Source organism: Chrysemys picta, chromosome 1 (assembly GCF_011386835.1).
Source record: "Chrysemys picta bellii isolate R12L10 chromosome 1, ASM1138683v2, whole genome shotgun sequence".
NCBI classification, from domain to species: domain Eukaryota; kingdom Metazoa; phylum Chordata; order Testudines; family Emydidae; genus Chrysemys; species Chrysemys picta.
The window spans coordinates 208,183,503-208,203,331 of NC_088791.1; the positions used below are offsets into that span (position 1 = coordinate 208,183,503).

Sequence of the window (19,829 nt, forward strand, 5' to 3'; positions counted from 1 at the left end):
ATCAGAACTTGATGTAGACCGATACAAAGTCAAGTGTTTTGGAGAGTTGCTTTATCAGCAGCTAGGAAATTAAGTACCCATTGCTGGCAGACATTCTTTCAACATAAGAATAGATTAACCTCCTTGATGTCTTTTTACTATTTGAAAAGGCTCTATTTCTAATGCTACAGGTTCCCCAAACACTTCTGAGAAAATATGAAAATCTCACGTGACCACATGCATGGTCAGTATTGATTTGGAGGAGGAAAATGATGTTCTCTACAAATGTAGTACCTTATTTTTGTAATATTTTAGGTCTTGTAGAACTGTATATTGCTCTAGTTTAACCAGTATATGGTTCTGACAGTCAGTACATGTGCTTTGTACGATTAAATTTAAAACCAGCTAAGATCTTCTGCAGGGCTAAAATTTTGGCCTTATTATATTTGTGAAAGTGAGAACAAAATTCAAAGCCAGTGCAATTGCAAAGATGTAAATAAGAACAAAATTGGTCTGTTGAATCTTTTGTTTCTAGTGGTGATATGCCCAGCCAGAAAGAACCAAGCTTAACTTTATAGCTCCATGGCTGAGTTTTTTGGGCTGGCAGTTAAAAAAAAAAAAAAAAAAAAAAGGTGTGTGGGAAGAATATCTCTTTATTTGTGCACTGTGCAAATTTGAGCTGGAAGTCATTGATACATTGATTCCCCCCCCACACACATATCTAAGTCTTCTCTAATTAGTGCCTGAACTAATGCTCTCTCTTTCTTTTGTACATTTTATCTATTTTCAAATAATGCAGAGGGAGAATGAAAAAGGATCAGCTACAGGAAGAAAAAGTCCATGTTCTTATCTACGCCAATGTAAAGTTTTCAAGTCTTATCTGGTAAAAATGGTATTAGGCGTTTCTATGTTTGTCTCAGTGAACCTATGATGTCATTTTAACTAAGCCACTTTTTCATAGAAGATTCACACTTCATAGTGCTTTAGCTAAGAACATTATCATGTAAATTGCAAAATTGGCTGAAAGACAGTAAGCAGATGATGATGATAAACAGCAATGTAGTGACTTGAGGACAGATGTCACAAGGATTTTTGTTAGGACTAGCCTTATTTCACATCTTCACTAGTGATCCATAAGAGGGAATGTATGATACATCTTCCCAAATGACTTCAGTTGTGTAAGGTAGGGAACAGTCCTCCATCAGCAAGACAATTGAATGGATTATCTAATTTCTATATATAATGTCTGTGATTCTAAACATCTTCCTTTGATCTAGAGTGACTTAAGAAAATAATAAACTATCCTGTCTCAGGAAAGCTACTTTGGTATACACTGTGGATGTTATCATTATTGATATCTCTTAATGCTTCTACATCTGCAGCATTGAGCACTGACAGTTTGAAAGGGATCTAAAATTTCAGATTGTAATTAAGATCTTTGCAGTTTTTCAAATGTCTGATTGTCTGGTGTTCACTTTTCTTCCTCTTCTTTATGAACAAACATGCAGTCACACTCAAGGAAGAAATGGTGGCCTGATTTTTAGCTTGAAAGATTGTGATTAGTTGTTAAATTTGTCAGTATCAGAGATTCTGTAAGTGGCTGGTATTTACCTGGACGTATTATGTTAGCCCAGATAAAGAATCCCACATTTATTTTGGCTAGTTCACCAGGAGCTGTGCAGGACTAAGATAATGACACCCTTATTACCAATCTTATGTGTAATACTTCCGTGTATTAACACTATTATTTATTTCCAAGTTTAAGGTTATTTTCTCTCTATTTGCTGCAATTCATTCTGATCCTTAGACTAAACCTGCCATATATTGCTTTACATCTTCCAGTGTATGGAAATGAGGCGATTTAATTGGACATGGGGGGGGGACACACACAATAGGTAACTTATTAAACTCCACTTTCTTTTCTCAGATTCTTATTTTTTTATTATAACCCTGATGAATGAACTGCCTGCCTGCAGGTGTCTAATGCTCAGTAACAATAAATCTTAGTTTTTTGCTGATGAAAAAAGCCTGAGGAAGAGGAGTATCTGTACATTTTTAATATTTTCAAGTGAGAGCAAGGATAAAGATCAAAAGTTGAATGAGAAAAACTGTGCTGAGATAGTAAGAGCTACTCAGCAGCATGGAAGGTAGTGCACCTCCCATTCTTGCAGGCTGTCATTCCCAGACAGATAACAACCTCAATCTGGAGTCCTTCCAGGATTTAGCTCCTGAAGAGTGGCTTGTCACGATCTAACAACACACCATTTCCACAGGGAGATACATTCCATTAATTTTTTAAAATGTAACACACTTGGAAGCTCTGGTTTCCACCTCCCGGTATGTCCATTCAGCTAAATTGACTTTATTAGTGTAACACAGAGGAAGAGAGAGGTCCAGATGAACCTTTGTAGTCTCCTCATTAATTAGATTCTTCATCCCTGTAGAGTGGTCTTGATTGCATTGAACTTCATGTATCTTCCAGACAGCAGGTTTTACTACACCTGTACTTTTCCTGAGCATGATATTATAGCAGTGGTTTTCAAACTGTGATCTGTGGACCTCTGGGGGACCACAGACTATGTGTAATGGGGTCTACACCTCATTTAAAATGTGTTAGGGGTCTGCAAATGAAAAAAAAAATTGAAAACCATGGTATTATAGTGAAGAAAAAGTAGTAGTATTCCAGACAGGACAAAGCCAAAATTTCAGAGGCATCTGGTTTAACAATTATGATCCCAATAGCTAAAATACCTAACCCCATTGTACTCCATAGTGTCAAAGCTGTTCAAGATGTGGAAATAATAAGTGTATTGAAATAGACCATGGGAAGGGTTAAAATCAGTGCAGACTCACCTACCTCAGAGTCAAGTTGGGCTAATTGATACAGACAATAAATGCCTTTGAACATAATGTATTTAGTGGTTCTTCTTCAAGGAGTGTCCCTGTGGGTTCTGCACTTTAGATGTCTTGACGCCCTGCACTTGTAATAGGGGATTTTTGGCAGCAGTGCCCAGTTGGGCTGTGCACGCGCAGTAGCCACTCCTTCTACCTTCCCCGAGGTGTACAGCTTTAGCCTTAAACAGGGTTTACCCCTGTTTTTCTCTAAGAGATCATCTCTCTCAGGCATGCCAGGTTCACCTGGTTTTAAACCCTGCCTGACCTTCACACTCTCCATACCGGTATCTGATGGCCACGCTCACTGTGTCCACTGCCTCGGCAAGACACACATTACTCAACAGTACCCACACTGCAGAAAGCTAACAGCCAGGACAAGAAAAGCCAGGGATCTCCAACTGAAGCTCCTCATGATGGAGAAATCACTCAGGCCACCCTCCGACCCCAAATCCAGGTCACCCCGTGGCCAACGGTGGCCAGTGGCAGCCTCTGACAGGGGTTCTGCTCCAACAACAGCTGCCAAAGAGCCTGTTCCTAGAAAGACTACAAAAAAGTGGTCGCAGACATCCCCATACCAAGAATCACCTAAAAGAAAGCAATCTCCTACTGAAAAATCTGCCCCAGTACCGACAGCACTGAGAGCACCAGACCGTGAGGCACCAGGAACATCCATTACCGAGAGATCCCAACAAGCTAAAGACCCTATGCAGGCAAGCTCTAATGGAGGTTCACACATTAAAGTGAAACCTGCCAACTCGGCACCCACAGAGCCGAAGACGATCTCGGCACTGAGTTGTACAGTGGCACCACCTGCTGTAACTATGCCACATAGCCATAAATGTTTGGCACCGGCAGTTTCAACTCATGCTCCCGGGCCTCCACCATACCATCTCTGGCACCGAGCCTTACAGTACTGCAGCAATTTATGAGGCATGTGGTCCTGATAGTGGCTTCAATGCCTGAATCTCCTCTACTCGGCGCTGAGGGCATCCCATCCAGATCAATACCAGGCCAGCTGACTACTGCCTGCAGATCAACCCCTTCTATTTCCAGTGATGAGGAAGAAGAGGATGATGCAGCAATATACACTTCTCGCCATTCCTCAACCAAGTCAGGAGGACCATCTCATCACCCACCACCTGCGGGTATAGGAGGATGGTATGGGCACTTCCCTCCATACTATTCCCACCTAACTGGTCATACTGGCATCCATGGGCAATGTACAGGGCCCAAAACCACAGGCCCCCTAGCCCACCTAGGTCCAGAAAAGCCCGGTCCCCTTCACCAACTGTCCCAGCACCTTCAGAAACACAAGAGGAAGACACTGAGGAACCTGAGGACACAGCTGAGCATGACACTTCGCGCCTTCTCACCTCTCATCTTTGTCACCAGACAAAACCATAATGCCACCACCCCCTACTATGAGGGATGATTTCAAATCCTTCCAGGACTTCTTCAAAAGGATTGCTGAATCCCTAGACACTTCGTTGGCACAGCTACCAGAATCCCAACATAAGCTCATGGACATACTCCAGGCGTCTCCATCAGCAAAGATAGCCCTGCTGATAAATGATGCTATTATGGAGCCTGCGAAAATCATCTGGCAGACTCCAGCTACTGCACCACCCTCGTGTAAGAGGTTTGACAAAAAATATTATGTGCCAGCAAAAGGAGCTGAATTTTTTATTCACACACCCCTCACCGAACTCCTTAGTGGTGGATGCAGTCAATCAAAGGTGGAAACAACACCAGTCCCAAACAACCCTATACGATAAGGATTGGGAAAGGTTATAACTTTTTGGGTGGAAAGCTTATTTCTTAGCTACACTTCAGTTCCTCATAGCCAACTATACTGCCCTGCTGGCCAAATATACGTGCAGTTTGTTCACCAAAATGTCAACTTTTATTGAAAATTTACCAGATGACAAAAAAGAACAGTGCAAGGCAAACATTTCTGAAGGGTGTCTCATTGCCAGGACGGCCCTCCAGACCTTTCTTGACTCGGCAGACACAGCAGCATGATCCATCGCGACATCTGTGGTTATGTGCTGTGCATCATAGCTCCACCTCTTCGGGTTCCCAAGGGATGTCCAGACAACAGTCGAGGACTCACCCTTCGAGGGGCAGAAACTATTTTCAGACAAAACCAATGTTTCATTACCTGCAAGCAAAAAGAAACAGAGCAGGTTTTACGATCAGAGATTCCGGTCTATGTCATACTCTCAGCCCCAAAACCAGTACATCAATGGCATAAACAAAAACAGAACAGATGTCGGTAGAACCAAGATCACCCTTCGATGTCTCAACAATCCACCTCTAAACAATCATTTTGAAGGTGTACATGACCTCCACACACTCTGACTCTGGAACCAGAAACAGTCCCCCAACCATTTGGAGACCGTCTGTCAACATACTACCCAGTCTGGAACAACATCACGACAGACAAATAGGTTTTAGAGATTATCCAGAAGGACTACTCCACCCCCTTTATTTATATCCCACCTACCCATCCCCCTTCCCCATCCCTCTTCAGGGACCCTTCTCATGAGCAGGAAATAAACCACCTTGTACAATTAGGTGCTGTGGAACCTGTACCATCACAACACAGGGGATGAGGTTTTTATTCACATTACTTTCTAATTCAGAAAAAGACCGGTGGGTGGAGACCCATCCTGGATTTATGAAAGCTCAACATATTTGTGAGACCACAACATTTCAAAATGGTGACTCTCACCACAATCATTCCAGCATTAGAGAAAGGAGATTGGCCCTTGGCCCTCGACATTCAGGATGCTTATTTTCATATCCATCCACCTGTCACGCACAAGATTCCTGAGACTCACCCTAAGGAAACAGCATTTCCAATACAGAGTATTACCCTTCGCCTTTCCACTGCTCTAAGGGTTTTTTCCAAAGTTCTCTCTGTCGTTGCAGCTCACCTCTGCAGACAAGGAGTGATGATATTTCCATAATTAGACTGCCTTATAAGGGCACCAGTGCAGCAAGAAGCAATAAATGCCACACAGAACACGATAACCTTGTTCACGGACCTAGGGTTGCAAATAAATGTATGAAAGTCCACACTGGTTCCTGTCCAAAAGTTGGAATTCATAGGATCCTACCTCAATTGTCTCACAGCAACAACGCTTTCTCACTGTAGTCAACCTAATTTCAAGAATGATGGACAGCCCACAAACATCCGCCAGAACATGCTTACAACTCTTGGGGCATATGTCAGCGACAACGTTTGTAGTAAAACATGCCAGTCTCCACATGAGATGCTTGCAGGCCTGCCTGGGCATCGGGTATAATAGGACAGGAATTGGTGCATCACCAACAACATAGAGATATCGGCATCCTATCTGCTGGGATGTCAGAATACAACAGTGAATCAACTAAGCAGGGATTTTTCACAAACCCACAAGTGGGAGATGGATCCCGGAATTCTCAAATCCATATTCAAATTATGGAGGTTCCCCACCATAGATCTATTTGCAGCAGCTCAGAATGCCAAGTGTCCACAATATTGCTCCAGAGCAGGATTGGGACACCACTCCTTAGGCGACGTTCTCCTCATAAAATGGGTGGCGCCACTGATGTATGCATTTCCTCCGACCTCACTCCTAAACCGAGTCATTCACAAGATCAGGAAGGACAAATCCAGGGTCATTCTCATTGCACCCACATGGCCCAGACAAATGTGGTTCCCATACCTGCGTTAGATGGCACTGAAACCACCTTGAACCCTTCCATTAGTGCCTCATCTTCTATCACAAGATGTGGGATACATCCGTCACCCCAACCTCGCGGTACTCCACCTTAGGCCTGGTTACTCCATGGCTGACAGGGATCAAGAAGGCCTGTTCTGAGGAAGTAACAGATATATTGCTGAACAGTCAGAGACGAAGTACAAGAAAAACATATAACCATAAGTGGAAACAATTCTGCACCTTGTGCCAAGACAAACAGATCTTTCCACAATCGTCCCCCTGACCAAGGATTCTCGACTATATAATGGGACTTAAAACATGGGGGCTATCTACAAGCTCTATCAGAGTACACTTGGCTACCATTACCTCCTTCCACGACAAGGTGGACGGGGTCACTATATTTGCTCACCTGACAATTAAATGCTTCCTTAAAGGCATTGAAAACACTTATCCCACACTAAGAAACCCTACACCCATGTGGGATCTCAACCTTGTTCTACGTGGACTCATGGGAAAACCATTTGAACCCCTGGAAACTTGCTCTTTGTTACACTTCTCCATGAAGGTGGCTTTCCTCATTGCCATCACATCTGCAAGATGGGTGGGAGAATTAGCTGCCCTAACGGCACACCCACCTTATACAACATTCTTTAAAGATAAAGTAATCCTACGACTACATCCTAAATTGATACCCAAAGTCGCCTCCCCCTTTCATTTAAATCAACCCATTTACTTACCTGTATTTTTTCTGAAGCCACATGCAGATGGGAGGGAGGCCTCACTCCACACACTGGACGTTTGCAGAGCAGTCACTTTCTACTTTGAAAGAACAAAAACATTTAGAAAATCACCTAGACTATTTGTTTCCATAACAGAACACTCGAGGGGTCAAACCATCTCAAAACAGAGACTGTCCAAATGGATATCTGGATGTATCCATTTGTGCTACCAAAACAGCAATCAACAACCTCCACCAGGGGTTCACACACACTCCACCAGAGCTCTGGCAGCATCTGTGGCCTTTCTCGATAATGTACCTATCACTGACATTTGCAGAGCAGCTATCTGGGCATCAGTCAATACTGTCACTAAACACTATGCTTTAGAATCAGCATCAGATGCTCACTTTGGATTTACAGTGTTATCCACTGTCAGTACACCAACTCCGAAGCCTCTCCCTTCCACAGAGGGGCACTGTTCAACAGTCACCTAACGTGACACTCCTCGAAAAAGAAGAGAAGGTTACTCACCTTGTGCAGTAACTGAAGTTCTTCAAGGTGGTTGTCCCTGTGGGTGCTCAACTACCCGCCCTCCTCACCTCTACTTCAGAGTTTCAGGCCAATTCTCTGAGGTAGAGAAGGAACCAGGGGATGGTTGGTTGCGCACTGTTATGTAACTGTTCAGTGCGGTGCAAGATGGCTACTGCATGTGGGCGGCCCAACTGGGCATTGCTACCACAAATCTCAGATTACAAGCACAGGGCGTCAGGACACCTAAAGTGGAGCACCCACAGGGACACCATCTCGAAGAACCTCAGTTACTGCACAAGGTGAATAACCTTTTCTGTAGTAGCCATGTGTGTTCCAGGATATTAGAGAGACGAGGTGGGTGAGGTAATATCTTTTATTGGACCAACATCTGTTGGTGAGAAAGACAAGCTTTGAAAAACAGAACAGAAGTTGGTCCAATAAAAGGTATTACCTCACCCACCTTATGTTTTTGAATATAATGGACTATTAGAAGCCAACTCCAAGCCCTGGTGTTTAATAGCTGTGGTCATTGAATGCAAATGAGTTAACATTTATGTCAGGGGTCTCAAACACGCGGCCCGCGGGGCTCTTGCATGTGGCCCACCAAGCTCCCCACGCCCCTCTGCCTATCGGCAGGATTGCCCCTTGTGGCATGCGAACCCCACGCCGCTCTCTGAAGCAGCTGGCAGCACCCCCCTTCGGGGCGGGTGGGGGGGAGGGGGAAGGAGGCAGAGGGCTCCTGCATTGCCTCCTTCCAGGCACCGCCGCCCGCAGCTCCCATTGGCCGGGAACAGGGAACCACGGCCAATGGGAGCTTTGTGGGAGGTACCTAGAGGAGCGACAAGAGCAGCACACTCACGGAACCCTGAGCCCCTCCCCCTCCCCCAGGGGCTGCAGGGACATGGTTCCAGGTGCTTCCTGGAGCAGAGTGGCGCGGGGCCGGGGGCTGGGAGCCAGGGCAGGCAGGCAGGCAGGCAGGGAGCCTGCCCTGGCCCCGGTGCGCGCCACTGCCACCCCGGAACCACTGTAGGTAAGCAGCGCCGGGCTGGAGCTCACACCCTGAATCCCTCCTGCACCCCAACTCCCTGTCCTGAGCCCCCTGCCACATCTCAGACCCCTCCTGCACCCCAACCCCCTGCCCTGTGCCCCCTGCCACATCCCACACACGTCCGGCACCACAACTCCCTGCTCTGAGCCCTCTGCCGCATCCCACACCCCTCCTGCACTCCCTGCCCTGAGCCACCTGCTGCACCCTGCACCCCGACCCCCTGCCGCACCCCTCACTCTCTTGCTCTGAGCACCCTTGCCACACCCTGCACACCTCCTGCACCTCAACTCCCTGCCCTGAGGCCCAGCCGCACCCTGCGCCCTTTCTGCACCTCCTGGGGGCAGCATTAGGGTGGGGACTTCGGGAAAGGGGTTGGAATGGGGCAGGGAAGGGGTGGGAAGAGGTGGGGCAGGGGTGGGGCCTAATGGAAGGGGTGGAGTGGGGGCGGGGCCAGAGGCAGCGAGAGGGGGTGTCAATGATGCTGTCCTCGGGTCAATGCACTAGTTCTCATGTGGCCCTCGTGGTCATTTGAGTTTGAGACCCCCTGATTTATGTTGAAAAACAGCTGTAGAGGGGGAGGGCAACACCCCTGCCTCACCCCCAGAGCTTTGCCCTCAGTTCCAGTGTGGCTTTGACTGACACCTGGCTAGAGCTGGGTGTAGCAACTTTCTGAGTGACAGACAAACACTTCTATTATAAGAAATTTTAATGCAGTTTGGGATAGAGCCCTCACTGATTTTATAAAGTTGGGGGGATAGGTTTTGCATGAGAATAGTCTAGCTGAAACTGAAAAACAATGTGGTTTTGTGCCAGAGCTACAAAAGTGCTATACCATCTTTGTAAATGGTGGCACTAATGCTTTACCCCTTTTGTTCATATTTGTCAAAACATAATAGGAACTATGAATATATTAAAAATAAAAATAGACTAGGAAAGACTATCTTGTATCCATCTTCATTCATTTTTCTCACGGTGAAGAATTAACCAACTCTATAAATCAAATTCATAGCCTCTCTGAAGTCAGGACACTACTGGAACAAAACAATCTTTTGTTATTAATGAAGAATTTTTTTTAAACAAAATCTCTGTACTTAAAAAGCAATTTAGAAAAGCAGCATCTAATTCTGTCTCTTCTACTGATTTGTTTTGTGCCCATGGACGAATTATATTGTATTCTCTATATCTGTTTGTCCAACTTTAAAATATATATTATTATTATTGCCAATTATTTTGATATAACACCTAGGAATCCAAAATGAGGATCAGAGCCCCTTCATGCTAGGTGCTATTTAAAAGATAGTCCGAGTTCCAGAGATGTCACAGTATACACTGGTTTAATTATAATAATGCTTAACCCTCATTTTGTGCATTTACAGTAGCTAACTAGGTAATGGATTTCATTCTGAAATCACTGATCGCATATGTCAATGAGACCACTCACTTTAGTGAAGTTGCATATGTGCACAAGTTGCAGGATTGTGTCCAATGTTTGTACTTCCATTTGAAAATATGAGGTGAGATCTTCACTGCTCCTGTGCCCCCTTTAATTGAATCAAAGAGCTGGAGCAGTGTAAAGGTGCTGTAACTGCCCCCTGCAGCTCACTGGGAGAGGATTTTCCCAGTGCAGGCTCTGTGAAAGGCTGCTATAGGTGTGCCTTACTAGAACCCCATTGCAAGCCCTTTTGTAAGAGATGTGGCTGGGGGTGGGACCTCAGCACACACCACTGCTAAAATTCCAGGCAGCACTGCAGCTCATAGGGCAGCCCACAGCGTCTGCTATAATTTAGACAGGCACCTAGGGCTAAGTTACCCTGGGAGTTTCTTCAGCCACTGCAGGGTCACAGGCTCACAGGACTCAAGGGGTGGCTCTCTTTAGAGGAGCAGCACAGAATCTCACTCATTAAATTCTAAGTATTATTCAGTACCAGTCTGATAGGTGACTTTATGTAGCTCTAAGAAAGATATTAATTGAGGATAGGATTTTCAAAAGTGCCTAAGAGTTAGGCACTGAACTCTTGAAAATCCTGCCCTGAGAATTTTTCTACTGGAGTGGCTAAGCCTACTGGAATCAATGGAAAGACTGACTGACTTTAGTGGGCATTGCATCAGGCCCACAGATGAGACATTTTTTGACAAAATAATATACTTAAAAAAACCTGAAACAGAGAAATTAACAAAACTACCTTTCTGTCCACTGCACAGATGTTTGAAATCTCTTTTCATCATGTGTTGCATGAGTATGAATTCTGCTGGGATATAATTGGAGAGGTAGAAAACATAGGAAACCAGAACTAAACTGCAAATTGACATGGATAGACTGGAGCAATAGCAGTGCAGGCAATGAGGAAAGATTTCACACTAATAAAATCAGGGCCGTCTTTACCCATATGCAAAGTATGCAGCTGCATAGGGCACCAGGAAACTTGGGGCACCAAATTTGTAGGAGATGTGGCTGGGGATGGGACCTAAGCACACACCACTGCTAAAATTCCAGGCAGCACTGCAGCTCATAGGGTAGCCCACAGCAAATTTCCTGGTGCCCTGCACAGCTGTGTGCTGCTCCAGCTCCATGGCCCCCACTCCTGCTCCGCCCGAGCCCCGCCCCTGGTCCACCCCTTCCCCAAAACCCCTGCCCCTGGGCCACCCTGCCTCTTCCAGCCCCCACCCCTTCTCTGCCACAGCCCTGCCTCTTCCCGCCCCTACTCTGCCCCCACTCCCCTGAGGAGTGCAGCAGGGCTGGGCCTGCACTCACTGGCGGCGGGAAGTGCAGTGGCCTGGCCCCAGCCATGCCATCGGTGAGTGTTGGGGGTGGTTCCCCCTGTCCTCCAAGCCAGCCCCGCCCCCCACAGAGGCCTGGGGCCCCACATACACACACCCTGCGGGGTGGGACTGCGTAGGGCCCCAGAATAGCTAGGGACTGCCTTCAATAAAATGTAAAATCCTATAGTAATGCTCAACAACAGAAAATAAAGAGCAGATACAAAAGAGGAAGTACATAACCAATCTAATGCATTAAATCAAGTATATTTTCTTCTAATATTACACCAGATTATACTAAGTCTTCATTTTTAATGTCCTACGTTGCACCAAGTTTATTTTCATTTGAGCATATTATACCAGCTCTTAAACTGCACTGATTTCAAATTAATTTCCAGAGGTAATTCAAGATGTGGTTATAATCCCTAAAACTCTTACGGTTTTGCACCCTCTGTATCTTACACAATCCTCCTTTCCTGTTGTATCTCAGTTGGGGTGCTCAAGCTGCTTGGCCCTCAATCTATGTATGTGGTTGAGTAACAGGGTGCCTGTCAGGGAAAGGCCATTGGTTTTGAAATTTGCTTTCTTTTTGGTCTGACTAGTCCTAAATTTGTTAGGTTTTATAATGTCTCCTGATGATAAACAATCTATTCACTGGTTTCTATTCACTCAACCTCTTTATGATGGTGTGGATTGATTAGAGAGGGACTCAGGTTTTATCAGGTGGTAAGTATTTAGTTATTTGCTGATGTTGATACTTAATATACTTTGTAATACATGTCTTTAAATATTGATCATGAGTAAAATTTTCAAAAGTGAAAACCATCTTCAGAAAGGACTCTGGCTATTAGAAGCCTAAGTCCTAGTGACGTTCAGTGATAGTTAGGCTCCCAAGTGCCTAAACCATTTTTGAAAATGGGAGTTAGGCTTCTAATTAGAGCAAATGAAATTTTTCAGTTGACACTTTCTTTTAGCAAAAAATGTATATTCAGCAAATTTATATTGTTTTACCAAATCGTTTAAGTGGAAGAAAAATCCTAATCCTCCTTCCCCCCCTGCAACATCTAAATGTTTCAGTTTGACTTTTTTGAAAAGAATGTTTCCATTTTTCAGTTTCAACCAACTTTTTGTTTTAAAATTTCCTTTAATTTTATTTTTTAATCAAATATTTTAAAAAATTAAAAATCTAAACAACACTTTTTGATTATTCAATCTTATTATGATAGGTGCCTTTATATAGATCTAAGAAAGATATTAATTGAGGATGGGATTTTTAAAAGTGCCTAGGAAAGTTAGGCACTTAACTTTTGAAGAAAAGTTTTCATTTAGTCAAAATTAAACATTTTGTTCAACCCCGGTGTAATATTTTTCTACTTTTTTGCTTTGCCCAAATTTTTGAATTTTTTTATTTTTTGGTCTGAAATGGATTTTTGAGTTGAAGTATTTGTAATTGTCAGTGAACCAAAAGAGCTGTTATTCACAAAGCTGTGCTCCTAAGTTATGTTGGCATTTTTGAAAAAAATGTACCTTACATAGCTACGATATTATGATATACACATTGCACAAATAAAATAAAATAAAAACAATGCATCAAAGCTTAAATTTGTTATGGATAGGAAATATGTAATGTTAGTGACCTGTTATTACTGCCTTACTGCCCTTCCAATTCACAAGCATTTCTTTTCTTTTTTCTGTTTACATTAAGGAGATGCATTTCTGAAGCTGTCTTTTAGCTTCTAAATCCATATTTCTGAAAGAGAGAAATAGAACCTTTTTTTACAAAAATGAAAATGAATAGCTCATCTAAAAGTTACTGATCAAAGTCTGACACCTCCTATTACAAGCAACACTTGCAGCAAAAATACATTAACATCCCATAATAGCAAATCCCCTCACCTACAAAAGAAATGGTTTCAATAATGGTTTACAGTTAAGTTTATGCTTAAACCCTGCTGCTTTCAGTCTGAGACAGATTTGATCGCTTCAGTCACATAACAGGTTGGAGATGAGGGGAACAGAGAAGTAAGACTGATCATCTCTGAGAAAACAGTAGATGAAAGCATAAATGTCTCAGAATCAATTGGTACTGAAGACAAGACTAGGAACTGAGTTTACTCCAAATGTTGAATTTTTCATATTCATAGATTTCAAGGTCAGAAGGAACTATTATGTTCATATGGTCTGACCTCCTCCGTAAAAGTTCATCTAGTGATTCTAGAGTTGGATGAATAACCTACTTTTCAGTTCACTGCCACTTCTACATCATCATCATCATCATCATCATACTTAATAATTAATATAAAGTAAAAGGGTTGGCCCAAACCAAATCAGAAAATTCCAAAGAATTTCAGTAAATTGAAAAAATTGAAAAAAAAATCATTTTGAGTGGAACAAAACATTTTGTTTGACCTGAAATGAACCATTTTGTTTAGCCTCCGGGCACTTTTTGAACATAAAAGAAAAGAAATGAGTTAGATTCACAAAATGGTTGATGGAGCAGTTGGTGCTTCTTTTCTAACCTTTAGCGCAGTGTCAGGGAACTCAACTGGGAAGTGGGAGGATATTTCTCTGCACTAAATTAAATAGACTGAGCTCCTTAAATCAAGATAAGAGGGAGACTCGCTGATTAGAACTGAGGACTTGTTGATAAAATTTGAACAAATGCTCTGTCACTGAGCTGTGTTCTCAAGATTTTTGCAAATTTCATATCCAAAATATACTTTTTTGGTGTATAATATTAGAATTTTTAAAAGACTATTTATACATCATTAGTCTGTCTTCTCTGGTACCCTATACTGGATACCATCAATATATTTCTCATCATTTCAAATAACTTAGATTTGTGTCTAGCTCCTTGGAAGCTATTTTCTAAAAAAGATATTCAATTCCTTATCACACGCTGGAGTGCAAGAGGCTATTATGATTTTTATTTGTTTGTTTTTTAGGGACAAAAACCCTGAAAAGAGTTTAAACACACTCACAGTGAATTATGTAAACTTCACAAACAGATATAGGACTGAAAATAAAGTCAAGCTTTGGAGTCTACCAACTTTTACAATTATCTTTTCTTGTCCTCCTGTTATCCTGTCTCTTTCTTCTTCAGTATTAATATAGGCTCATGATAATGCATCCCATAACCTCCCTTTCAAAATAGTTATTAGGTAAGCTTTGCCCAGTTCAGATGTAATAGACTGTCTTCCCAGTATACACTGAAGTGGCTGTACTGTACCATATCTTCATAATCAGCAGTTTTTTAGGTAAAAGCAGAATATGGGACTTGGATTTGCAGAATCCAGACAATATACAAGTCGTCTGCCTGTTTATCCTTTTACTGAAATATCACTGGTGTCAGTATCTTTCATCTTTATGCCTTGTCTTCAGCCTTTACCTTTTTTGTTACAGTGATTTCTCATTGAAATAGATGACTGTTGAAATGCTATGTTGAGATGCTGTATTGACATAAAAGCAGAATACAGAATGCAGAACAAAGAGTGGAGGATAAAGGATCAGCTCCTTTAACTCAGTTCTACTAGGATATAAACTAAAGTTGTCTAAAAGATTTAAGTTCTGTACCTGGCTGTGCTAGCTTTCCTAGTGCACTTTCATCTTTAAGGCATTGTTAAATTCATGCTAAGAGACTCTTTATTTAGCCAGTTTTTATTTTTCTACCAGATTTCAAACTTTTTGGAATAATTTGTCCCTTAGACTTTTTCTTTTTATTCTGGGTAAAGAAGTCAATGCTGTCTGCTTTATTCAGTCCAAATTAACTCCTCATCTTCAGCCTTTTGTATCTGGTTTGCAGCTTCCATTAAGCTATGTTTTAAAATAATCATACAAGCTTGCTAGATGGGACACCTTTGACAAGGTCCTGCTAAAAACACAGGGTACTCACCCTGCCCACCATCACCAGGAGGTCGTTTAGACAGGTCTTATTAATACGACTTAATTTCTCTACACCTAATAAAATTGCAGTTTCCAAAGAAGCATAAAAATATATCTATGTTCATTTGAGCATATGCTTGTCAATTATACCATTTTCTGTAGTGTAAAAAGTCTTAACTGGCATTTGATACTTATGTTCTTCCATACTCATTTTTCACTCGCTCTTACTTTCAGGCAAACTCTCATTAAAGTTAATGGGAGGTTTCCAAAGAAAGGAACCAGTAGAGACTGAGGAAGGCCTCCTGTAGTTTGTCAATAGTAAATAATCACCATGGCAGAACTGAGACTCATTTATCATATTTTGGAAAGTTGGATAATTTGAAGAGCTCAGATGTCCCAGTTCAGTAATTCACACCTTTGTTTTCTTCCCTATCAAAGTTAATTGTGTTTCCCTGATTTTAACTTAGAGGCAGATAGCTAAAGATATCTATATACTTCGCATCAGTTCACAAATGCATTAGTGTATTGTTGTTATTCCTGTAGCCTATAATGCAGGATAAATGCATCTTATTTATCACTTAGTTAAATGTGTAACAAGATGGAAGAACCTTCATTCTGTGCATTTAAAATGCATTGTCTAAGGATAATTAAATCAATCTTCAGAGTTTTCATGACAATAGAGGTTTAGAAGGTTAATAGAAGTCTGATCTTGGTGAAAAAAGTAAGCTGAGTTATATAAAAGAAATGAAGGAATAAATTGTGCAAATCACAATATTTAGATTTGCAAATGATCCCTGTATGCTTAGAGTTTAAAGTTTTATTGACTTCAGTGGGAATTAAGGAAACTCAGCAGCTCACAGGATTGGGCCCCATCTGTTATGTTGTTGATTCTGATAGTCTGAAATAATACAAGATGGCCTAAAATAGCCTTGCCTGATTGCTTAGAAAATCAGATACTGGATTGTGTGTGTGCTCAACAACTTGTTTTTTGAAAGCACCAGCATCTGACGTAGCATACTGAAATACTGTAAAAATTATAAATTTTACACTTATAAAAAATTATAAAGGTATAATAAAAATGAAATCAATGGGAGTGGGGCACCTAAATAACTTTTAGTACTTTATTTCTTCTTTATGTTCACATATTTTATTCAGAAAAATGATAGCAAAATGAGACTGTAAAAACACACCCAAAAAGAGATAAAAAATGAACCTAAAGAGGTGTGTTATAAGTGATGTAAACATGACAAATAAATAATAATAATGATAGAGATTATTGGGATAAACATTATGAATAAAACAAACAGGTTCAGAGGCACTTAAAGGCTGGAAACAGTTTGGAAAATAAGTCCAAATTTTCAATGATTACGCTTGGATAACAACAAAAAAGAAAAAGAACAGTTATCTTGATTGGGAAATACTGCCTCCAGTAACATTTTTATTCTTCGGGTAATATTTTATATCTATTGTCCTCAAAATCAGGTACCATTTATATACTCCAAATACATCCATAATCTACAGAAGAATATTTTAGTAGTAGGAAAAAGTCACTCTACTCACTCGATCTGCATGTTTCTGATTTATCTGGAGTTACATCCTTAAAAGCAGCTTCATTTTCTATTTACCTTCATGCAAGTCCTCAACTCAAATTTGCTTCCCGAGTCTGTAATCTTGATATTATCATTGACTCCTTATTTCCGATTTATCCCTAGACCATGTTCATCATGCTAATTTTAATAGTGTTTTAATCATTATTACATCCATGCAATCAGAAGTTAGCACTTGTTACAGAGGCAACTTTATCTTTTTCCTGCTTTGTTGTGGTGATGGACCTGGTGTGCACACTTATGCTAGGAGACAGATTCAAAGAACAGTTACAATTCATTGTGTTATCATTTTATCTGCTTTTTTTTCCCTCCTCCATCTCTCAGCTAGCAGAATCCATCATGACATCTGATCTCCAAGGGGTAAGCTGTTGTCAATGTGACCCCATTAGTTGACATTTTACCATATGCTCACAAATAGTCTGGACAGCACCTTTCCCATGTAGAATCCCTCTGTTCAGTATTTGTGTTCCCCCAGAGAGTGGCTGAGGTGGCTGCCAAGACTCATCAGGTCTGAAGAAATTACTATATATCATGTTTAAAATGATATGTTAAAAAATCTCATGAGAAATAGAATCCTGAGGACCCAATGTGGCAGAAAATATACAAGCCTTCCAGTCTATAGATCAACTTTGGCTCTGCAGCAAGCCAAGATATTTAGAGGAAGGTTGACCTGCTGAGTAAGGACAGTTCTACAACCACCTCTCCTCCCCCAAAAAATCTCTTTATATTTCAAAGTAAGGTGCTACGTGCAAAGAGCTCCTTCACCATAAAACACCTTAACTCCTTATCCTGCGCTTGTCCTTCCCTCATTTCAGCCACCTGGAAGGTTTTTGCAATCCAACAGTAAAGAGCTTGCCTATGGGATTTTTATTTAAAAATGAAATGTGTGTGAGAGGACAGTACTCATATCCTTAATTGTTAAGAAGATTGTGGGGTTCAGATATACTCCTATCCTAGTTGCCAGAAAGAGTGAGGCACCATTGATAATGTTGGGGTGTCTCACTGCTCATTGTTTAGTTTGAAACAAGTATCTTTCATCCCCTCTTTTCATTCTAGTTGAAATTGTCAGCTAACAGACATTTGGGACTGCATACCCCCTTCAAAATTATTTCCAGAAATGATTAACTGACACATTAGAGAGACAAGATGGGTGGGGGAATATCTTTTAATAGACCAACTTCTGTTGGTGAGAGAGCTTTGGAGCTTACACAGAGCTCTTCTTTAGCTCTGGGAAAGATATGGAGAGTGTTACAACTAAATACAAAGTGACAAGATTATTACTTTAGCATAAGTAGTTAACACATATTTCAAGGGATCATTCAAGGCAAAGTGGCCCGTTAATACCCCTTCAGTCATAGGGGAAAGGAAGGATGGGAAGACAGCTGGTGGGGATTGTTAGTGGGTTATATAGGGTGACCATATGTCCTGTTTTAGCTGAGAGAGTCCCTTTTAAAACCCTGTCCCAGATATCCCAACTTTTTTTTTTTTTTTTACAAAAATGGGCATTTGTCAAAGATCAGTTGGCAAGATCACACGGGACAAATGCCCAGTTTACTAAAAAAGTCATGTGCGCCTCCCTAGGGGGACATGAAGGAACGTTGAGAGGGGGGGTCAGTGATGCGAGGTGCCAGGCAGCGGGACTCGGGGGGTCAGCCCCAGCACCAGGAAGCACAGAGCTTGCAGGGGTCAGTCCCACCTGCAGGTGGCTCAGGGCTCAGCCCCAGACGCAGGCAGCCCAGGACTCAGGGGGTCAGCCCCAGCCCTCCAGCCCAGTGGCCCTCCTGTTTTTACTTTAGCTATTATGGTCACCCTAGAGATATAGATTGTTGTAATAAATCCAGTGTGTCTATTCATTCTGTGATTTTTAGTGTCTAGCAAAATTACGAATTTAAACTCGCATGCGCATCTTTTGAAAGTATTGTGCAAGTTTCCTTTGAGGACTGATAGGTCAGATATAGAACGATCATTTTGTGATAAATTTTTACCCACAGGTGATGTGGTGTGTTTGTCTTTTATCATTTTCCTGTGTAAGTTCATTTGAGAGTGTTGTGATTGTCTGGTTTCACCCACATAATTGTTATTGGGACATTTAGTGCACTGGATGAGGTACACCACATGTTGTGATGGACATATGTAGGATCCATGGATCTTGAAAGGTGTGTTGTGGGGGATGTTGATCATTGTAGCAGTGGAAATATGTCTTCACCTTTTGCATCTGTTTTTCTAGAGTCTGGTGCTGTTTTGAGTTGGTGTGCCCTGGTCTGTGGGGAGCTTGTTTGTGACGATGAGCTTGGAGAGGTTGGGGTGTTATTTGAAAGCCATAAGAAGGGGTTCAGGAAAGATTTCTTTCAGGATGGGGTTCCCATTGAGTATGGGTTGTAGTTGTTTGATGTTACCCTGTATGGGTTCCAGTGTGGGGTGGTAGATGACAACTAGGGGTGTGTGGTTAGAGGAGGTTTTATTTCTGTATTGAAGCAGGTTTTCTCGGGATATTTGGGAGGCCAATCCATGATGTAATGTACTTCTCTGCTGGAGTGTCCTTGTTTGGTGAAGGCAGTGTTGAATGTGTTAAGATGTATATCCCAGACTTTCTCCTTGGAGCATATTCTGTGGTATCAGAGTGCCTGGCATTAGATAACATTTGTTAGTATGTTTGGGATGGTTACTGGGTCTATGGTTTGGTGATCCGTGGGTTTATTGT

General features: G+C 41.9%; 1 protein-coding gene across 30 annotated transcripts in view; it reads left to right on the top strand.

Annotated features, from left to right (window-relative positions):
- DMD (dystrophin) overlaps window positions 1-19,829 on the top strand; it is a 2,010,563-nt gene that overhangs the window by 1,479,516 nt on the left and 511,218 nt on the right. For 23 of the 30 annotated variants that reach the window (XM_065590838.1, XM_065590858.1, XM_065590878.1 and 20 more), the window contains one exon: window positions 779-862. The exons of the other annotated variants lie outside the window; for them this stretch is intronic. In XM_065590838.1, coding sequence (XP_065446910.1) covers window positions 779-862 — 84 coding nt within the window. The remainder of the gene's footprint in view (window positions 1-778; window positions 863-19,829) is intronic. 30 annotated transcript variants of the gene reach the window in all.